Consider the following 24,314-nt stretch of genomic DNA (forward strand, 5'->3'; position numbering starts at 1 on the left):
GCGTGACAAAGAAACACTTGATGAGTTTATACTGTATTTCAGTACTTGGGACCTAAACCATGCATAGGGATCATGGCGTTGTGTATGTTATTGTGCAGTTGGGGGAGATGATATTTAAACCAAACAAAAAAAAAACTTTAGTCTAAAATGTTACAGAAGTAGAGCCTTTGATTTTAACTGTGGGGGGGGGGGGGGGGGCTTTGAGCCTTTTTTTTCCAAGCCCAAAACTAGTAATATGGTGCAGCAATCACTGAACAAAAACATAAGCAGACTACTTTAATAGCCTGCTTATGTGTTTTGTTTTTCATATAAGCATTTAAAATCATACAGTATTGTAATCTGTATATAAGAGCACAGGCTTCAGTTTTGCACATATTATGTTTAACATGATGCAAAAGGGTTCTGTGGAACAAAAACCCTATTTTGCTTATAGATTATATTTTTAAAACAGGAAGCAGATGCAGAGAGCGTTCATGCCTGAAACTGGGGAGAATGTGTTCAACCATAACCGATTACTTATGCAGCTGTTTCCAGAGTTTAACGACTAGATATAGAATACTATGGTACTGGGTATAGGTTGGGTGAGGCCTTTTCACCAACGTTTGTGACCTAAGATTGTTTTCTATGTGGATTTGTGTGGCACAATGTCAGTAATATTAAAACTTGAGGCAATGCATATGGCAAGTGAAGATATAATGTATAGCTTTTAATTGATGTTTCATACAGTGTTTTATTTGTGGCCGACTGGTGGTACTGTATAATGGTTCTTGGCTTTGCATTGTGTGGCATTGCAAGTAAAGTATCATTATTTACTGCCGGTCTTGTATTGTTTTAGACAAACGAAATAAATCCCTGATGCATTAAGAGTCTCCTTTTCTCATGTGATACAGTATACAATATTTTTGTACTTGAATTGTTTTATGTTGTAATTTCTTTTGTATCCTTGAAATGTTATTAAACAATTTAAATGTATTTATTTTACATTTTAGAGTTCCCAATTTTTTCACTCCCGGTTTACTCTCCAATTTAGTGTTTTCTCCAATTTAGATGGCTGCCATATTGGGGTCATGTGACTTTGATAAAGACCTAACATTTTGACAAATGGGTTTCATACTAGGTAAAGTTTAGTTCCTTACAAGAAAAATAACCTTTTTGTGGCCTCTTATGGCTGCAATTTGAGGTACTGTGACTTTTTTTTCTATTTTGATATTTTTCAAATTTACAAAGCATTCAATCTGATATGACATAATCATGCTACAGGAGATGCTTTATTTTTGTCCCACTTCTAGTTGTTACATTTATAATATGCTTTAATTTTTACTTTGATTTACATTAAGTGTAAACCATAGAGCAATATATTTTTCCTATAAAGCCTGAGACCTGTAATGGTCCTTGCTTTCTTCTTGTGGACCTTTTTAGAGATATGAGTAACAAAATAATTTGTATTTCACATGAAAAATACGTTTTGTATTTCACATGAAAAGTACTTTATACAGAATATTATGTCATCATAAAAATAACCCCAGAAGAAGTCGCCTGTCGTCCAATATTTTGCTTGAACTGAAGTGTTTGCACCTGTCAGTCACTAGAGATTAATCTGACATCAATCTTGCAGACAGGAGCATTTAAACTTTGTAAAAATTCACATCAGCAGCCTCTTTAAATTCTCCTGAAAGTATTCTTCACAGAATGTAATTCCACAGGTTGCACAGTGAATTTATGCCCTGCTGTGACACATGGAGACTCCCAAGCTGTTCTGGTCTGATATAAAGCTTTTTTCAAACAGCCTCATTTTGCCTGTCAGACCAGAATTAGGAACAGAGTATGCCTATGAGAAATTCTGTGTGAGTAATAAAACAAAAAAAGACCTATTTTGGGTTTAGTCAGTTTAATTGTCAATCTGTTCATAACATGTGGCATTAAGTCTTGTGGAAGCAGGTGAATATGTTTAGAAAAGCTACTGTAGCGTTGTGGGTCACGTGATTACTCCTCTGGTACTTCCCTAAAATATAAAGAAGAAAAACAAAAAACAACCGCTGATCAGCAGTTTTTGTTATTTTAGCCGATAATGTACGCTGATATTCATGCTTGAATTTCTTCCAGCAAAGAATGTAATGTTTGGTCAGGCGCGCTTACTATACTACTGATGCAAGAACAATGACATCCCTTTCACACAGATGAGCTATGACAGCTCAGAACCGGCACTGATGCAGCATTTTGGTCTGTGTGAATTGCCAGTACCGTCACAGAGCCGTCTGAAGCTTCTCAACTCCTGTGTGAAAGGCCACTGAAGCGCTATAGTGGGTATGGATTGAAAGTCAACATCCCACGTGACTGCATGTATACTGGACGTGTTGGGTCTTTTTGTCATCGGTGTTGCACGCTTTCATTTTTTTCAAATACAGTGGTTGATCAAGAACGAGGTAGTAATTGAAACAATTATAGGAGTGGCAGCTACTAAGCAGGTGTGGCACTTTGAACTGTGCAGTAGAATATACATAGATATTATTAATAGAGAGGACAGAGCGAGCACAGGAAAGTTTACAGTACACTACAGTTCTTCAGCACCATTCATTAAAAGATAAGAAATTGATATACCTGTGTATCGGTTATGATTACCGGTAGGCCTACCAGTTAGTTGCACAGGAACACTCCTGTGCAGAGTGGATAAATTTATGTATGCAAGTGGTATAATTTTCCCAGTGCTCAAAAGAGCTGAAGACAATAGGATAGCAGAGTTGTGTGCAGCAGAACAGACTGGATGCAAGTCCTCTCAGTCAGCGCAGACTGCTGGGTTCTTCATCTACATCTTCATTTTTTGCTGAAATGCAATTTCACAATATTTCTATACATTGTAGGCTAACCGAATGCAGGCACAGCTTTTTAGTGTGGAAATCCATTGCAGAGACGATCACATCTTGGTCAAACCGTGATCTTTTATTTTAGGTACAATCCGGTATGAAGGAAAATAAATAACTAAATACAAAATTTGAACATATAGGGTTGATTGCAGCGTACCAAAGTTAGTCCACTTGATGTGTCTAACTAGTGGATTAAGCAGGTTTAGTCCACTTGCTCAGACTAAAGTTAGTGCACTTGTTAATCCCGGTTGCAGCGTACCAGACGATAATCACCACAGGTGGATCAACAAGATCCTGATTGCAGCATCGTACCAAATCGGACGTGAGATGATCCTGTCAGGTGGACTAACTTAGTACTATGAAGTATAAGACTAACTTAGTACGCTTGCTCGCCCTACGTTTGTACAGCACATTTTAACACAAGACAGCAACTTTATTCTCTGAAATGACGTCTAAAAACGAGTGAAGTGAAAATTGAAGCCTTTTGAACTTCAGTCTGAACCCTTTTGAAGCATTAGTTCACCGAGTCACAGAAATATCTGTAATAAAATTGACGAACTATTCATTTTCTTAGGTAGACAGCAAATGTACCCGGTATTTTAAATAAACTACTATATCAACGTGGCACCCTTTTCCTTTTTGTCTAATTTATTATGGTTGAGGAACAAAGTGTTCTGAAGAGATTGGTTTCGTTTTTTCATTAGAATATTGTACAAACTTTAATAAAGTGCTGCACAATAAGATCCTGTGTATTTAAATAATAATAAAACATGCACGTTTGATGTATTCAGTTTAACCTGAAATGTCAGTGTAATGTGTGTTAAATATAAACGAGAAATGTAGAACTTAACATTCACTGTCAAGCAGCAATAGGCTACCAGCAATTTGAAATGCAAGTATGATCCGTGTGCGGAATGTGCATAAAAATACATGCAGTAGGCTACAATTATATTATGAATATAGGTGTACTTTTACTTAAATGTGTTTGCCCAAATCACGCCTAATGTAATAAAAACACTTTTACCATTTTATCATTAATATATTTGCTTTTTTCATATTTCAGACTTTTTTGCTGGTTCAATATCTTCAGTGTGTTGTTTTTTTTTGTTTTGTTTTTTATATAAATCAAATGCTAGTAACGACAATGTACACGTAAATGTCAGAGTTTGTCTTTACACTTTAAAATTGTGAATTTCCATCCGCATTTGTAATGGCTTATTATGGGTTAGTCAGCATTATCGGTCTAACTTGTTCCACTTGTTCAGGTCAGCTAAACCAATTTACAGGATTAGCTGTTTGGTACGCTGCAATCAGGACTAATTTAGTACAGAGCTGCAGGATTTGCTTGACCGCATTTTAGTCCACTTGATGCGGACTAAGTCACTGGTACACTGCAATCGACCCAAGCAGTCTTCAAAGGTTTTTAAAAAAACAAACAAGTGTTCAGCACAGCTCTGTCCATTCTCGCTGGTCACAGTCCTCTGTGTAGTGAATACTCAGCCTTTTTATGTGGCTGGGCTGGAGGAGATAGTTGCTGATTGCATAGGCTACATGTGCTGGACAATTGAGGCAATGGCTAACTTAATGTAAGCCTTTATAAGTATCATCCCTATCTATCAGCACCTGTAGCCTATAGGCCAATTATCTCCTCCTGATCATGGCAATTAGGCTTTAACTTCAAACTGCCTTTTTAGAAATGTTCTGGCAAACTTTGTATACTGTTTCCTGAATAAAGACCTGTCCGTGCAGTAAAAATCAATCATTTCAAAAGTAATGCTGTGAAAGTAAAGACACCACGTGCATTTATTTAAAAAAATTGTAACTATACAGATTTTTTAAATTATTTTATGTGCAGCCCATTATATAAACTATAAATAAATAAATAAATAAATAAACAAACAAACAAGCATGTCAGTGACATTTAATCCTTTTGTCATGGCTATACATATAGTTAGAGCTGTTGATCACATGAAAACTTAGCCTGCATCAACTATCAGTAACACACAACCTGTATATAACACACATCTATTCTTTGTGTATTATGAAGACCCTGAAGTGGAATTTCTGTCCATTACAGTAAATGCTGATTTGTGACTGCAGATTGTGGAGATGGTACAACCATTTGGTCCTTATTTTCAACTTTCATACTGTATAGTACCTATGTCTCTCCTGGAATAGAGTGTTACTTTTTGCTTGGAAAAATTCAGCCATTCAGGCTGGCGTGCAGAATGTTAAAGTAGTTGTCAGTCTTGATATGTATCTCATTTATATGGTGTCATACATTTTCCTCTCGGTCTGGCTGACAATTTTTTTTTTTTTTTTTTAATATATATTTTTTTATACTCTACATGCAGGAATATATTACCGAGATTGTGGATCAGACAGGACAAACAAAGCTCTTCCACTCCTGGTCTTTGTTCCAACCCTGTTCTAAATTGTTTAATTGAGCCAATTAAACCTGCATCCAGACCCTGAAGTAGTTATTATATCATTGTACCTGTCAAACCTGGAGTGGAATGACCCTCCAAAACCACAACTGTATACCTCTGCACTACAGTCTCCCTGGAATAACTGCACACTGTATCATGGTCCTATTTCTTATCACTAGGGATACAAGTTCTGATGAAGTCAGGCCCTCAAATACTTCACCAGGATCCATTGTTACTTCTCTCACATCATCAACACATATTGCTGTGTTTGCAAGTACAAATTTGTGCCAAAAAAGTTCAGTTCTCTGATTTATATCTCTAGAGATGACTTGGAAATTAGATAGCCTGACTTCATCAAAACTTGTATCCCTAGTGGTAAGAAATAAAGCCACGACACAGTGTGCAGTTATTCCTGGCAGACCCTTGCCACCACTGATCATTTTCATGCAAGGGAGCTCTGCTTTTGCACAGATTGCAGTGGAATGCTCCAAGGAACGGGTGTCTTTTGTTTCTTCCATCTCCTGTTCAATCTCAGTGAAATATTCCTGTGCTTTCCTACTGGGGGCTCCAGTCGTATGTTTCAAATAAAGCAATAAATCTTGTTTAGTGTCATGTCCAGTCCTATCTAAGTGTAATGCAAAAAGGGTTTAAAGTTTTATAGATTCCTTACTCTCCCCCCCCCCCCCCCCCTTTGTATTTAAAAGAAACTTGTGAATTAATGTTGTCCTTTTATAAACTATGCGTGCTGAATTTGGAGATGCGATGCATCTGTACATAATTTATTGATGTGCCACTTATACATAATTCAGATTCATTAGAACAGCTCTCCAAGTTACATTGTGTTTTGTCACTTTTTAATTATAATTGCTTTGTATTTTTTAATTTAAGATTGCTAGCTTAGAATATTTGTACTAAAACTACAAAATTCCCAGAAAATGAAGAAACATCTGTTGGCTGATTTTATGTTTTGATAATGAAAATTGAAATGCATATACACCACAAATGTTGTTAGTTCCCTGAGCCAACAAGATGGTATAAGAAACAACAATATTATTTGCACATAATTCTGTAAGACTTATACAAAAACAATATACCGTTAAATTCAGCATTTGATTCTGATGTTGGCACAAAAGCCTAGGGCTTCATCTGCAAACTGCTGGACCCAGCTGCAAACATACTGTCGAATAAAGTCGAATGAAACTTGCTGAATAATGTTATGTTAAAATATTAAATTACATACTGCTTTGTAGTTTTCCATATGCTTAATGAAAAACTGACAAATTGAAAAACACGAAATACTGTACTACTATTATGGCTTCCGGTAGACTTGCGATTTAATTTTGTAGCTTCTTTAATTACATGATGTTAAATAAAAGCCATACAGACACAGTATATTTACCTAGTTCTATCTCTTTTATTTAGTATTTTTTACCAGCACTGGATCCTGGCATACTTGAGATCAAACTTTAGAGTGTGAATTTCGTTATAGTATCTCATGATCTTATTTAAGCTTCTGTAAAATCTTCTATTTTAAATATTCCTAGATTGCTTTGGGTATTCTTGAAGGATTAGCTGGGATTGCCAAATCAGAAATGACAATGACATAATGAACACATCTATACTTTAACAAACACTGCCCCAGAAGAAAATGTGTTAAACTTCAGAATAATGACACAAATCAAAGAAAAAAAAAAAAGAAAAGTGGAAGTTTTGACTGTTTATTTAGTTTATATGTCTGTTTGTTTTTTATTGATTTGAATGGTGGTGGTATTAAGCCACTGTTTAGATAAAACAAGTAGGCCTGAGGAGATTATCAACAGCTTACATTTCAGAAGACAAGGGGCCTAATTGTTCCTCTCAAGATTGAAGTCGGACTATACGCAGAAATTACCATGTCTTAAGCGCTCGTGATGCACCTGAAAGGGCCTTTTGTAAATCCATTTTTGTATTATTTTAATAGGTATTCAGGAAGAAAGCGGTCGAACTAGGAGAGAAGCTCTTGCCAGCCTTCAACACCCCCACTGGAATCCCCTGGGCCCTGCTTAATATTAAGAGGTAAGAACATGTACCAGTGTTTTTAATGCCACGTACCAAAGCCACTGCTTGCTGCTTTTACCATCGTCACTCAAACTCTTTGCTGGGTATCAATGCCATTGTTGGGTCAACAATAAAATTAGTTAGGGGGGGGGGGGTGGGGAAGATGATAAGGTAGCTAGAAAATCTTCGGGTCCCAACCAAATCGTTTGGAGTCCATCGTGCGCAACTATTCTGCAGCCCTGGAGGACAGCATATATTGAATATTTTTTCAGATAGGAACACAACATTATACAAATAGTACAAAACTTAATTTAACAATATAGCCCAGAGCAGAAGGTGGGGAGTTAGTTTATTGTAAAATGATGGGCTTGGGTGTGATTTTTTAAACAGTAAAAGTTCAATAATTTAATTGAAAATGCCACAGTTGGATTTCAACAGCTGGTTGAACTGGTGGTGCATTCAGAGGGTAGAACTCTTATGTTCTCAAAGCAGTTATGTTTTATATTAAGTACAATAAAGTCTGGGAGTTTAGTCCAATTTATCGTGTTTCAAACATTAAGTAGTATGCCCACTTACCCAACAGTGTTGCTGTAAGCAAAGTTTAAACATAATTGGACCTGCAATCCAGAGAATACCCCACTTTACCCCCATCTTTAACAAACTGTACTCTATCATATATTATTAATTATGGTTTTATTTTAATATACCTTTTTCTACAGTTTGGTAGATCTGCTTACAATGTACCATGTAGTTTATTAAAACCAGTGTTGTTTGGTTTATACCACCAACCTTATATAATACAGTGTGTACCATTAAGGTTCAATAGCAGTCTACTAACAACAATTGTATAGGCAGTATGTTAGGGATATTGTGTACTGCATTGTGGATACTTGCGGCATACTATACTACAGACCTTTTGAAACTAGGGTTACTAATGAAGTACAAGTGTACAGAAACATTTCATTTGTACAGGTTTATTTTTCTTCCAGTACTTGTTTTGTACCTGTCATGCTGGTAAATGTGAACAGTGATTTTATGAGTTGCAGAACAAACATATTTGTTTCACTCTAAGCCTCTAAGGAAGTCATTTATTCAGCGTTGGATACGCACCAAAGGTAATTTGTTACCCCTGTGGGGAGTTTGGTTCCAAGAATTCTCAAAGCACTGTGCTGCAATGGAACTATCCTATTGAAAAATAATAAAAATCAGTAAAATAAGCTTTGTTTATCCTGTAAAAACAATAATGGGTGTGACTGTGAGACCATCTAGAGTTACAATAGGTTTCACAGCTTTTATCTGAATGCACACAATATTGGTTTCACGGTCTTCTGTAAATCTAGACGTTAGTGAATAGTAAGCAAACGACTGACCCCAAATTGTTGGCCATCACCCTTGGAACAGCCCAGCCTCTTTTGTTAGGTGATACTATATGTTTGCTAACATTGGAAATGAGTATATATCAAATGCAACTCAAAAAAATAAATAAACACTGACCCACTTTTAATAGAGTTAATCTGTGCCAGTTTTCCGCTTGGAAGATATCAAATTAACGCAACTGACTTAGAATGCTTGAAGCAGTGAATTTAAATATGTTGGTCAAGCATTAAATTAAAAATATATATATATAATAAATAAATAAAGAATTGGAAACCCTGAAAAGCAAATATCATTATCCCAGCCATGACTGTACTGAAACCCCTTGTGCTGTAGTGTTCGTATACAAATGCCATGAAAATGCTCCTCCCTGTGAAACCGTTCCTCCCTGACCTAACTAACAGTGTGGCATTATTGTTCAGCAGTGTGGAGTAGTGGTTAGGGCTCTGTACTCTTGACCGGAGGGCCGTGGGTTCAATCCCAGATGGGGGGACACTGCTGCTGTAACCTTGAGCAAGGTACTTTACCTAGATTGCTCCAGTAAAAACCCAACTGTATAAATGGGTAATTGTATGTAAAAAATAATGTAATTGTATGTAAAAATAATGTGATATCTTGTAACAATTGTAAGTCGCCCTTGATAAGGGTGTCTGCTAAAGAAATAAATAATAAATAATAATATTGTTATTTAAACTTGGAATATGCACACCCCAGTCTTTTTTTTTTAAATATAATATTATAATAACCACTTTACTACAGGGGGAGCGTAAATAATAGCCCACCTGTAATAAGAACCAAGGCCTAATTCGACATAGCTTACAGATACCTGCGGAGAAAAAATCAGGGTGGGGTACCTGCTATAGCGGGTTTGAAGGATATTTAGCATGTTTGAGTTATTTTGCATACCCCTGTCTTAGTTATCGTTATTTTGAGAAGGCATCACATTTTCAGAGCGAGCATGTGTCTCGCTGTCTCTTTTCATAAGGCCTGTGATTTATTTGTAAATGTATGATAAATTGTGTTTACCATTAAGCTGATGTGTGGTGAGTGGAATGTAACGGACTAATAGACTTCATAAAACTGTGTTGGTCTGTTTTCAATCGTGTGTTTTTCATAGTGGAGTAAACTTAAATGTTTATCATTTTCTACAGCATCATATTAACATAATTTGAACCATTTTTACATTGTGTCCTAACGTGTACAGGGGAGGCACCCTTTTATAGGAGGATCTAGAACAGATTTTAAAAAGTACAAACACATGCGCAGTTTATACAGGGAGACATGGTTCTATGAAACAGTGGCATGTCTTGACAGTGAGATACATTACTTAATAGAACAAATCTTTTAAACAATACAGTAAACTGCATCATATTTTGAGCAATGCATATTGATGTAAGTTTAATAATGTAAATATCGTCTTTTTTTTTTTTTTTGTTCTATCGTTTTGAATAGTATTATGTAGGCCAATTTAAGTATTTTATCACAGGGTGACAAACGCCTCAGCTGTTTAACCTAAAGAAATGAGCCACAGTCTGAAGCCACTATTGGTAGCTACTGGTTGAGTAATTCCTTTTTTAAGTCATTAATTAGCTACTCATAATGGCTGTGTTCAACAAAACAAGTGTAAGACAGATAACTGTCAACCAACCTTCTTGAAGAAAGTCCTGGAATTGTTTCTGTGAAGTCATGGAAAGTACTTAACTGTGTTTCATTGATATTTTATGTTTTATTAAGCACAGTAACTTGGTCCTTTTTATACTGTACTTTGAAGAAAAGTTGCAGAGGAACCAAAACTGTTTATAAAGTAAGCCATCTAGCTCAAGAATAGCAAATCATACTATGTGCAAGATAAATTACTCTGATATAGGTAATGTTACTACTGTGTATTACAGGTAATGCAGACAGTCTGTTAGTCCGTGAAAAAAATAGATTGTACAATCACTGCAAAATAACCTTGACCCATTTGTAGCAGTCTTGTTCCGAACTAGAGAGCCGCTCATAATAGGTTCAGGTACTGTACCAAAGCCTTTTCCCAGCCACATCAGTCAGCACACAAATGAATTAAAACCCACAGTGTTCAGAATGGAAGGCTGCTTGTACTGCACTTGTCAAGAAACACTCTTGTTTGACAAACGATTACAGGTAATTGACCAGCAGACACAAGGAAATCCTAAGGATCCAGCTGAGCCCTATGTAGCTTGTTATTTGAGAGGCTTCCAATTGAAGCCTTTAGATAATCACTTTAATATAGCAAATTAATAAATGCAATTCCAATAATAGTTGTATCTGATTTTTTTTCCCCCTCCAATATGTACAACTCGTTTTCTATAATGTCTGTGCTTTTGAAAATGCTGTTAGTTCCAGTTAAGTTTGCAGTCTAAATAGATATAGAAATGTCAATACAATTTAATCCCTGTGGTACTGTAAACAGTATTTAATTACAGATGTAATAAATAGCCAGGATTCTGTTGCATCAGAAGATGGGCTTCTGTTAATTGTTAGTAGCTTATTGATCCCAGAATCCCATCAAGCAGCTTCTTGAAGGATCCCAGGGTGTCAGCTTCAACAACATTATTGGGGAGTTGGTTCCAGACCCTCACAATTCTCTGTGTAAAAAAGTGCCTCCTATTTTCTGTTCTGAATGCCCCTTTATCTAATCTCCATTTGTGACCCCTGGTCCTTGTTTCTTTTTTCAGGTCGAAAAAGTCCCCTGGGTCAACATTGTCAATACCTTTTAGAATTTTGAATGCTTAAATCAGATCACCGCGTAGTCTTCTTTGTTCAGGACTGAACAGATTCAATTTTTTTAGCCTGTCTGCATACGACATGCCTCTTAAACCCGGGATAATTCTGGTCGCTCTTCTTTGCACTCTTTCTAGAGCAGCAATATCCTTTTTGTAATGAGGTGACCAAAACTGAACACAATATTCTAGGTGAGGTCTTACTAATGCATTGTAAAGTTGTAACATTACTTCCCTTGATTTAACTTCAACACTATAACACAATATATCTGAGTATCTTGTTAGCCTTTTTTATAGCTTCCCCACATTGTCTAGATGAAGACATTTCTGAGTCAACATAAACTCCTAGGTCTTTTTCATAGATTCCTTCTTCAATTTCAGTATCTCCCATATGATATTTATAAAGCACATTTTTATTGCCTGCGTGCAGGACCATACACTTTTCTCTATTATATGTCATTTGCCATGTGTCTGCCCAGTTCTGAATGCTGTCTAGATCATTTTGAATGACCTTTGCTGCTGCAACAGTGTTTGCCACTCCTCCTATTTTTGTGTTGTCTGCAAATTTAACAAGTTTGCTTACTATACCAGAATCTAAATCATTAATGTAGATTAGGAATAGCAGAGGACCTAATACTGATCCCTGTGGTACACCACTGGTTACCTTGCTCCATTTTGAGGTTTCTCCTCTAATCGGTACTTTCTGTTTTCTACATGTTAACCACTCCCTAATCCATGTGCATGCATTTCCTTGAATCCCTACTGCGTTCAGTTTGAGAATTAATCTTTTATGTGGGACTTTGTCAAAAGCTTTCTGGAAATCTAAATAAACCATGTCATATGCTTTGCAATTATCCATTGTCGATGTTTCATCCTAAAAAAATCAATCAGGTTAGTTAGACACGATCTCCCTTTCCTAAAATCATGCTGACTCTCCCAGGATACTGTTACCATATAGGTAATTTTCCATTTTTGATCTTATTATAGTTTCCATATAATAGAAGTCAGGCTTATTGGTCTGTAGTTACCTGGTTCAGTTTTGTCTCCCTTTTTGTGGATCGGTATTACATTTGAAATTCTCCAGTCTGTCAGTACAACCCCTGTGTCAAGAGACTGTTGCATGATCTTGGTTAGCGGTTTGTAAATAACGTCTTTCATTTCTTTGAGTACTATTGGGCAGATCTCATCCGGCCCAGGGGATTTGTTTATTTTAAGAGCTCCTAGTCCCTTTTTTTTTTTCTAATACCACTTTCATGTTATCTAAAACACAGTCCTTGACTGTCTTCTCTTACTGTGTAAGTCGGATTTCAAACATAAGCTCTGAGAACTCACTGTCAATTTCCCTTAATATGAGACAAACATTTTAACTGTTTGAACTAAGCGTAACAAAAGAGCAAAAACCAAATTAAGTCACTTGAATCTCATTATGGAACAAGTATCAATTAGGAAGAAGTGTTTTAAGTGGCATAAACAACTCAACTTAATCAGTAAAAAAGTAATCCACAGTTTGTCGTGCCTAATGGTTCTCGAAACAGTGAATTATTTTTACTGTACCAATTCAACAGTTATCGTTGTTTATCCCTTCTTGGCCAAATATGGTGTCATTTTTTTTTATTTTGGCAAAGTGGTTTCTGTTGCCATGAGAACGATCTGTTCTCTCATGATGCCTTTGGCTCTTTGTGAGGGTTATAATGATATACCAGCATAGATGGCACAATTGTGTGTGTATGTATGTGTGTGTGAGAGAGAGAGAAAGTGGCTTGTGTACTTTCATCTCCTTATTATTTATGAGATCCATCTTTATTTAATCCTGTTTGCCATCAGGGTTTTTTTTTTTTTTGTTTTGTTTTGTTTTTTACACCATTTCAGATCCATGGTGTAATAGTTATGACTAGTGCTGGCCGTATTATTGCACAGTTAATAGATTCAATGTAAAATGGGCTGAAGCTTCTACAGATTTTTAGCCTTTTACCCAGAACCATTCAAAGGACCATTTGATCATTAGGGTACTCTGGGTTGTGTCACAAAAATATTAATGCTAGTATAGTATGCAAATCGGTTGTTATTACTTGGCATACTAGAAGTATGAACAACAGTTGACTCGTAATGGCTGCTGTATCTGTATGGGAAAAGACAATGCGCTTTAAATTGGCTGTGTTTGACAGACAGCATTTAGCTGCAGCAAGAGTGAAGTAATCTTTACTTGTACTGCACAATTTAAAAACGGACTTTTTTTTTTGTAAATGTAAAATGTCTTAAAGTTCCTGTGTATGAATCAGTCAGAATTTTAAATAGGCCAAAGATGTTGAGCAGTACATTAGAAAAATATTATTTGCTTCCTTAGATTCATTTCTGATAAAGATGGATTGTATATATGATGTACACTTTTGTAGATCGCATTCACTTTTTAAATGTACTAATTTGTGTTTAAATTGTTTCCTGTTACCTGTGATAGGGTAGGATGTTACCACTGGGTTGCATTTAATTTCAAGATCACAAAGCCAAACCATTCAAATCCTTCAGAAAGGCAGTAAACCTTGTGTGTCTCCATTGAGATTACTTACAGCAAATCTGTCCTTGGAGGACTCGATCAAGTCCAAGTAAGCCTGGGTGATTTAATGCAGTTGGCTGGCAGTCAAGGGGTAAGAAAGTATGACTTCTTCCCTAATATATCACACACTGTCATGTTTACAATTTGTTTTTATTTATTTATTTATTTTGTAATAATTAAATTAGACCCAGTTTGACCCAAGTTGTTCTATAAAAATGCATGTGTGTTTTACTACTGTACTTCAGGACTGTAATTTAATTACTGCAAGTGCATTATCTGTTTAGTAGCTCTGGGTACAAGAAACAGCACCTGTAACTTGGAACAGATTTTTATATATATATATATATATATATATATATATATATATATATATATATATATATATATATATATATAATATAGGAAACTACTATGACTGTTACTAGCCGTTTTATAAAGGTACTGAATCTTGCCTCTGTCAACTTCAGCAGTCTTGGACTGTGGTTCACAAATGAGGCTGCGAGTTGCCCTGCTGGCCAGTTACAGTGTCTTGCATAAGTATTCACCCCCCTTGGACTTTTCCACATTTTGTAGTGTTACAACCTGGAATTAAAATGGATTTAATTAGGATTTTTTGTCACTGATCTACACAAAATAGTCCATAATGTCGAAGTGGGGGAAAAAAATCTACATATTTTTCAAAATTATTTACAAATAAAAAACTGAAAAGTCTTGATTGCGTAAGTATTCACCCCCTCTGTTTCGTCCCCATCCAACTTGAAAGAGCTTGAGCAAATTTGCCAAGAAGAATGGGCAACAATTGCAGGATCCAGATGTGCAAAGCTGGTAGAGACTTACCCAAAAAGACTCACAGCTGTAATTGCTGCCAAAGGTGCTTCTACCAAGTATTGACTCGGGGGTGAATACTTATGCAACCAACAAATGTCTTTTTTTTGTTTAATTAACTTTTGTGTCACAATAAAAAATATTTTGCACCTTCAAAGTGTTAAGTATGTTGTGTAAATCAAATGGTAAAAATCCCAATTAAATCCATTTTAATTCCAGGTTGTAACACTACAAAATGTGGAAAAGTCCAAGGGGGTGAATACTTATGCAAGGCACTGTACATTTTTACAGATGGCTCATTTGCCTAAAGGTTTCGCCTCCATCTGAAATTGCAGTTATATTGTTAGTCTGTATGTTAATCCAACAGTTTGTATGGCAAAGAGATTAAATTGAATTAAATCAAATTGGGTAAATACATTGTAATTATACATTTCTAAGTAACATCACACAATTAAAACGTTTTCCCTATTAAAAGGTGAAGTCTCATTTGGGTTTCTTAAGATACATTTGTGTGCAACATATCCGGTTGTATTTGCAGATATAATTTGTGAGATCTGGGCTTGGCTGTAGCTAATTATGTGCATGTTCTGACTGCTGTACTGCAGGTATCCGACACGCAAAATTAAGCTGCAATGTGGGAGAAATCACAAAGAATGCAGATGAAAGCCAGTGCGGATTGTTTTGTTCAGAACACGAGTATGGAATATTAACCTTTTTACCAAACTAACCCGTTTCAATGAATTTTAGTTCTCATGAATTCCGCTAGTGTTAAGCCCCGAATTGGATTTTGTAAATTCTTTTTGGCTATGGGGATATGGCTTTATTATGCCCTATGGAGTGAGCTGTTTTTTTCACATCGCGCAGCAGCAGAGGTGTTTTATCTCTCTGCAGTTTGAATGGTGGGCGGTCCCGGTTTGGGGTACTAAGTGGATTGTGCCTATTGGGTGAATTAAAGTGAATTCCCTACCGCACTTACAGATAATTTTCCAGATCTTAATGAGACTTCACCTTAAAATGTAATTGCATATCTTTACTATAAACCCGTTTTGTCCATTGACAGAAACACAGAACTCTCACTTTGCTGTCTAAATTAATTTTACTTTCCAGGTCAGCTTGCTGTTCTGTAGTATGCTTGAAACCATTGCCCAGTGAACACATTGAAACAGTGGTCTGTGCAAACATTACCTACTTGCCCAGTGTATGTAATTGTTCTTAATATGTTATATTCTGTTACCTTTCTGAAATATCATTTCCTGGAAACCATATCTAAAGGTTTTCCAGGTTTTCATTTTTTTTTTTTTTTTTTTTTTAATAGTCAAGAAATAAATAAGTCATGCCACTCTAAGGGTATCAAATAATAAAGTACTCAATTTACAGTTAGGAATTGAAAAATGTGTGGTGCAATTGCAGCTGCATGATGGATGTCCTATAAGAATATATATATATATTGAATTTTTGTGTGAAAAGGCAGAGGTGCTCTGACTGTATCTTGTGCTAGTGTATATGATACACGAGGATTACATTTTAATAATAAGTGTGTGTCTATTAAGGTGGCCAGTTGCCCCCTCCAAACACATCTCCCCTGTGGAGTCTTAGCCAGGCCCCTGAATCCACCTGCCCTGGCAAGTTTACCTTTTCGGGGGATCACTTTAAATAAAAATTGATGCCAATCAGCAAATCTTGTCACTACAGTAACTATGTCATTATTATAATTATCTTATTATAATTATGCATCTCCGTCAGTTAGTATAACCTTCACTTTGACTTATGATTTGAGTTTGCCGTATTGAGCCATGTGACCCATTGTTTCCCAGATGATCAACACCGAACACTTTAAGATATTTGATTTATATTCGGAGCACAACTACAGTATGTTCTGTTAGTCTCCAAGTCAGTTTTTATTGTGTATCATACAATACAAAGTAACCCTTTTGTGGCAGTCATTTTACAAAACCATTTGTGGTAGTGACACAGTAGTTGCAGGGTTAATATAAACATGCTTTGTTTACAAAAAATTATTTATAGTAATACTTTGTCACCTAGAACACTCAATAAACAACGTTCAATATTTGAAATAACAAAATTGAAATCATATTTTATTTAACCATGCAATGATTTAATCAAATTGTTTCTTTTGGTAGTTGATTAATTTTTACAGACGATAAAACTGTTTACATCATCAGCGGTTAAAGGAAAATGCAAGCCTGGAATCCAATTAAAACATTAAGTAATACAGAATTACTTCATCAATAAGTAATTACTACTGAACTAAAGTCTTTTTTGGTAAATGTGAAAATCTATAATACTGAAGTTGTGTGTTAATTAATATTGCAAATACTTGTTCTTGCCTAATGTGTCATAGTGTTCATACTAAGTTAATTTCGCCTCACGATGCTCTTTTTTTTATTTTTATATTTGTATAAATCCAACTGGAACAAAAACATATAGCATTCGTACATTTCTAGCCAAAAATTAATATTTGTGAGGTAATACAAGGTATAGAAAAAAGTAAGACATACTGAAAGGCGGAGTAGTTCTAGTCCTGTCATCATAGTTTGTTCAAAGCATTGGTGATTTGAGTTTGTTCTTTCCAGTGTGTCATGTTCATATCATAGTTTCTGCTTTCAGAAGACTACTGCAAGGATGGGCAGAAGAATTGAATTGAAATACTAATAAAAAGTGATCAGAACTGAGCTCCAGACTATGATATTGCTTTTTAATAATTTTAATAATTGAAAAATAAAGAATCCAGCGTTGTCACAGTGAAATCTTTTTAATTGCACTGAAGTTTCAGAAATTAATCTCAAGACCCATACCTCCTTGTACTCTGGATCCTGTCCTTGAATTTGCCTTGATTTTATTATAATATGGTTCTCCTTTATGAATAGGACAATAAAATAACTAAACTGAGTCACCAAACTAAATTCAAAAACTATATCTGGTTTGAGTGTTGTATCAAGGAAGATCCTATTCCTCCTTCAGAGTGCACAAGGTCATTTTTGGGGGTGCATTTGCACCCCTTTCTGCAATGGTTGCAAAAAATGTCTTTAGCAGAATATTGGCAGAATAGATTATTGAGAGTTGCAAGAGCGCTGAGGGAGATGTAGAAACGGTGCATCGCTTCTCAAATTAATTAATAATGTGTTTTATGTATTTATTGCATCTATGTGTATATAATACATAATACAAGTTTCCAGCACTATTTAATTACTGCATTCTTTACAGTACCATGCTTATCATGTACCTCCTAAAGTATATTAAATACGATTTGCAAAAAAGACATATTTCATATGTTTCTGCCAGACTACCATTAATGTGCAGCCATAGTTGACTTGTAGAGAATCAATGCCTAAGAGAGATGACAGGCAATTCAGAGTAAATGAGCCGTCACCCCCTTTATCTTTGCGCCCATGCAGAACAATACATGTTAACCTTTTTAAAATGAACGTCTGACAAGAATCTTATTTTGCATAGGTGCCTGTCTGTCCATCTGTTTTATAATTAACTGTAGTACTACTGTCATTTCACTTTTGGGACAATACATTCTTAAAGGTGTCTTTAAAAATAAATAAAATAATAAATACTTTTTTTTTTTTTGTAAGATTTTGTTGTAAAATTTAGCAATGCAAAATGATGAATCCAGAAGCAGTAGGTTCATTTAGTGTACAAAACAACTTTCCTGTGGACAGGTACTGTACCATGTGTCACAGATAACATTAACAGTTGCCTTTTTTATTTCACAAGAATGGTACAAAACAGCCTTTGCAAAATCTTCCCAGTTGTGTTTACCAAAATCTGGATTCACTTAAACCTGAACCTCTTAGAGCAGTCAAATAGAATGCAGTCAGGAGTTTATACTCTACACAGCTTGAATATCACACAACTGTGTGAAATCAGATTTGGTGGTCTCGGTACTTTGACCCTAGCAGTTGCAAATCAGAGTTCTTGCACAATGCCCCATAGTTGTAATTCTTAAAAGAAAAACTTGATCAAAAGCTTGGTCAAGGCACGAGAGGGAATACTTGATTGTTTATATTGAGGAGCCGAGCCACGTGGTCCTGCAAACTATCACACAACTTCAAATATTTATGAAGGCTCAGAGTTATAGTTACTTCCTCTGGCAGTTTTATGTACAGAGCAGTATTACTTCAGTCACAAGCAGTATTTAGTTTTACTAAAAAGTTGTTTTCCATAGAATAGATACAGGGATGTCAAGTGAGTACGCAAGTAAGGGCCGTTTTCAGGCAGATTCAGGCAGATGTTTCAAAACACATACCTTAGGGTTGAAAACAGTGATTTTGTGATAAAACCAAAAAAAGTTCTGGAATAGTTGGTATACTTTAGACATAAAAACATAAAAACCTTCATCCAAGAGATGAAACCGATTCACTTTCTTTTCACACGGTTAGATTCTCTTGTGCATAGCTGCGGTCGTCTTTTACCAGCCTTCTGACCTCCCTAGCAGGTAAAGGTTAATGCAAGTAGATTTATTTTTACCCTTGAGTTTTTTTTAAATATATATAATTCAGCCTCAATTCCACTTGAGTATACACATGAAAAATAATACAAATAAACACACAACAAAAATACACTTATAAAAAAAAATAAACAGGTGCAAAATGAGGTGTGTCTGCTATCTATTGATAGACAGGCTAATTTTTACTGTTTATGCTGCTATGCTAAAAATCAGTCTGGAGACTTTTTGGTGCACGTAAGGCGATTTTCAATAGACATGCTCTCTCCAATAGATTTGTTTTCCAATTTGCTTGAGTTGCCTTTTTTTTTGTAACAGTTTGTTTCTCAGGGTTTTTGTAGTTCTGTATTTTCAAGCAGGTTTCCTACATCAGCTTAGTATCTCTCCAGCAACTGCACATTCGTGGTAATTGGGGTCTGTGAAACCAGCCATAAGTACAGCAATGGGTGCACTTTTGTTTGGTTGCAACATGAATAGCAGTGTCCTTTTCCCCAAAAAATATTAACTTGTGTGAATTTATATATACAAAAGTTCATGGATTATCCTGTATATAATTTTTCATAGAAATTAGTTTTATGTGATCATTCCACAAATAAGGATATGGAAGTATGTGTGTGTATGTGTGTGTATATATATATATATATATATCATTTTTTATTTATTTATTTTTTTATAAATAATATTTTCCTAACTTAATGGTCTGCCATTGTATTGTTACTGTAGTAAGGCAAGTAAAATAGCATGTTTTCTGGATCCTTCACAAAAAAATTGCAATTTTTCCCTGGCAGCACAGTGTGGAACACCTTAACTGATTAATTACCATAAAAATCATTTTATAGGTCGCACCAGCGTAAAAGTCGCTCCCCCCTTTTTTGAGACTTCAAGTTTAGGAAAAAAAACATTTTTGTGTTAAAATAGCTTTTTTACAACAGATTTTTTCGCTACGTGCTCAACACCAATAAATAAATAAAGAAAGATACACAGGTTTAGTTTCAAAATAAACCCTTGTTTGCAACATGTTATTCCATTAATAATTTTACAATGTTTTTCGATTTTAGTTAAACTGTTAGAAAAGCTCCATGAAGTTGGCCCCCCTACAAACAGCACAAACGCTGAGTCATATATCATTCGTTTGTGTTGGTTAGTGCCGTTGAAATAAACGTTTGTGCCGCTATAGTTTAAGATATTCATGATTTATATTTTTAGGGCAGTGAAATCACTCAGCCCCGGAATTGAACCAAACTTGTCTCATTCGTTTGTGGCGTTGAAACAAACGTGTAACAGGGGAGATCTGGACTGACTGTCTGGCACATTCGTATTACTGCAGGTGGAGGGCAGCAGTCTCGTGGGATCCGCCTGTTGGTCATGGCGATGACACAGAGAGGTGGGGAAGAGGGTGTGTGTGCTTTCCCTCTCTCTGAGTGGCTGGGGGGCTGGCCTTGGGAGACTGCTCGGCCCCATAAGATCTGGCTTGGTTGTGCGCTGGGGTGGCCGTGTTGGGGGAAGTACAGTGTCGCTGGCAGAGGAGTCTGGCGTGAAACAAGGAGCAGGCGAGCCCGACTGAGGGGACAGCCTTCCGTAAAAATAATTTACAAAGTAAAAGAAATAATTACCTACCGAGGGGACGTGTGTAGATATACGGGGAACCCTGGCCAACCCCAGTGTATAAGCACAGCGGAGTGTAGGACGGAGACCCGTGCTGACCGGCTTAGCGGCAGTGGGGGCACTGCATAAGCAGCACTTTTGTTTGTAGTTTTATTAGTGTGTTTTATTTTCCCTTTTTCTTTCGCCTTCTGTTTTCATTATTACTTTTGAGCACTTGAAGGTGCACGGAGTTGGATACCTGTGTTGGTAACCCCGTGGTCCTGGTTTACTGTCGGCAGTATCCAGACGACGGACAACAGCGCCCTCTGCGGGCTAAACTAAATAAAACAATTAATAAGAAAAATAAATAAATCTGGGCACCTGTGCGGTGTTTCCAAATAAAATCCTCTGTCTCCTGTGTCAGTGAATACCCCCACCCTTCCACAAAACGTTTTTGCTATTATTGTTTCTGAGATATTAACAATATTTTTTTTAGGGGAGTGATGTCACTCAGCCCCCCTACAATAACGGAATTGAACCAAACTTGTCTCATTCGTTTGTGCTTCATTTGTGCTGGTCACTGCTGCAAAATGAATGTTAGTGCTGTTTTCCTTCAAGATTTATTCACGATTCTTTTAGGGTGAGTGACGTCACAGTCCCCCTATAATAACCAAATATGTGTTTAAACCAAATATGGGTCATTCGTTTGTGCTGCGTTAGTGCTGCAAAATTAACTGCTGCTTTCCGTCAATATCTATTGACACTTCTTAGATAAGAATACTGTATGTCACTTGGTAAGCGACGCTGCTTACACAAGTGAATACTAACAAAATAAATATGAATAGCAATGGAAGCAAGTCCAGTCTTTCTTTCATCACTAGCATCACTAGATCCTAACACAATTTTTAGGAAAGTATAGAAAGTGTGTCCTCTTATTTACTTACTCATAGTTTAATTAATCTGAAACAAGTGTACACTGAGGATGCATAGACAATGTTGCGATTTTTTTTTTTTTTTTGCTTTTTTGTGCATCTCAAATCTTTCAAGTGCTACTTACTATTATCAGTCCTCTTGCCTTAAGTGTATGAACATTATGAGCACTGATATTCTGTGAAAAACCCCAAGATGTACAATTACTTCCCTAGTGCTGTTTACACCTTCCCCTTTCCCAACATGCACTGTCTTAAAGGGATACTCTGGTAGCACAGCACTAACCAGCTGACCTAGCACTAATGAATGGTGGTATTAGTATTAGTATTAACAGTATGGGCAAAACAATAAGTCATCTTATAACAATAGCAGTATTAGAGTATATTCATGAGTCTAGGGATTTTACTATTTAGCTATGTATTTTTTTAAAAACAATTCAAGTAAAACTGTAGAAATCGGCTTTGACCTTTGCCTCAGACAGCTTAGGGAAGAAGTCTTGAAGGTACTTGAAGGCTGCCGACTCCTTATCTAGAGCTCTGACAAATTGTTTCATAAGGCCCAATTTGATGTGCAGTGGTGGCATCAGCACCTTCCAGGGGTTCAACAGTGGCTCCCACTTGACGTTGTTCCTCCCCACAGAGAACACGGTCCGCTGTGGCCAGTCCCGCCTGTGGTAGTGCGCCTTGGTGTCCCTGCTGTCCCAAAGGCAAAGATAGCAGGGAAACTTGGTAAAACCGCCTTGGAGACCCATCAGGAATGCCACCATTTTGAAGTCTCCTATGACCTTGATGCCATCTCAGAAAAATGCAGATATGTATCCACTTAGGCAGCTGGAACTAAACTGAACTGGTGGGCTTAAGGCCCCTGTATTTATACTACTATTTATATTACTGGAAAGTTCTAGAAGTTACTCCAAGTTTACTCAGCACTGAATCTATCTGGAATGTTCTGGAAAATAGGTAAATTTCAAAATATCACCGTCCTGGTCACAAAAGCAAAGTTTGTGGGGAATAATAGCCATTTTCTATACTTTTGAGGCATAAGCAATTAGGAAATAACACTTACTACCCAGGAACCAAAAAAAAAAAAAAAAAATTGTTACACAGTGTTATTTTTAGTCTGTTATCCACTAGAAAACGCACACAAAGCAACATTTGAGCTACAGTGTTTAAATGTACAGTAACGTTTCTTAAAATATATGTAACTTGGTTAGTGTATAAATTGCACTATTAAGAAGAATAATACAAATAAAAAAAACATAGTAAACCATTATTATCTGGCATGGCCTAGACATTGACATTGTTCTCTTTATATAAATGCTATATAAAGCATTTTGCGAGTCAAAGTTGAAATAGTTTTATACAGGCTTGATTTAAAGGGTTTAATTATCTTCTGAAAGGTGGATATATATCTTGGAGTACTAGAGGAACAGAAGCTGGGGGAGGAAGTATGCTGCTGAAATTGGAAACATTTTATAGAGATTGCAGTGCCAAGGTTTTGTACCTAAAGGGGCTGCACATAAGAGAAAATGATACAGTTCTCAGGCTATTACATTGTGGCACTACAGGAAATGTAATGTCAATGTCATTTTTGTTTCATACAAGGCACTGTCATTTGTTTTACACACTCCGTATGGCTAATTTGGTAGTGTTATTTCAGTTAGGAAGCATTTGGAAAACTATTTTAAAATATTTTTTCAGGTTCGCTTCAGCAAATGGACAGGTGTCCGCAGTACAGGGTAAAAAACAGGGTAATCTGAAATGTTTTGTTGTTTATGTATGTATGCAGTGTGTTTTAATCTCATATCTGTACAAGTAAATGTGATTTTTCTGTATTTGAAAAAGTCAGCTGATAGAAAACATATTAGTATTTTACCTGAAGGCCTCTCTGGTTTTGAGGCTAGTCGTTTTTAACATATTCATCTGGCAATCGCTAGGAATCATCATGCTTTAGCTGTCTCCCTGCAGCAGAGTCTTGCCTAATGGAGCAAGATGGGGTTTGCGCTTTGAGTCCATGCAATTGATCACAATGCAAAATGCAAGTGACAGAAGCACAATTAAGAATAATTTACTCTTCAAACGACAGTGTCATTTCCTGGGATGACATACAGTAAGTAACCTTTTATATGTCGTGCCTTGAGGTTGCATTCTATACGCAGAGACACTCAAAGTGGTTTGTTTTTGTTTGTCCGTTTTTGTTTTTGTAGTTTTTTGGTCTTTATTCTGTAGCAATAGTTATTTTATATAGATTTATGCTGCTTCTAAATACTGCAACTTTTTGATGTCTCAATGTACGATGCATTATAAAAAATACAAAACTGAATTTTATTCCATTTAAAAATAAATGTTCTCTGCTTTACAAAATGTATGATCACATACATTACCAATCTCATGAGGTGCGGAATGAAAAACAAAATCTCTGGCCATCCACTGCCGCAGATTCATCTCATTACCATTTATGTCAACACAGAACAGAGGGAGTGAGTTTTTTTTTAATATGATAACATAA

The 24,314-nt window shown here is 36.1% G+C and overlaps 1 protein-coding gene across 1 annotated transcript in view; it reads left to right on the forward strand.

The window, feature by feature from the left end:
• LOC117402823 (mannosyl-oligosaccharide 1,2-alpha-mannosidase IA-like) overlaps window positions 1–24,314 on the forward strand; it is a 139,406-nt gene that overhangs the window by 92,957 nt on the left and 22,135 nt on the right. The window contains exon 5 of the mRNA XM_034004326.3: window positions 7,251–7,345. Coding sequence (XP_033860217.1) covers window positions 7,251–7,345 — 95 coding nt within the window. The remainder of the gene's footprint in view (window positions 1–7,250; window positions 7,346–24,314) is intronic.

Source organism: Acipenser ruthenus, chromosome 5, assembly GCF_902713425.1.
Source record: "Acipenser ruthenus chromosome 5, fAciRut3.2 maternal haplotype, whole genome shotgun sequence".
NCBI classification, from domain to species: Eukaryota; Metazoa; Chordata; class Actinopteri; order Acipenseriformes; family Acipenseridae; genus Acipenser; species Acipenser ruthenus.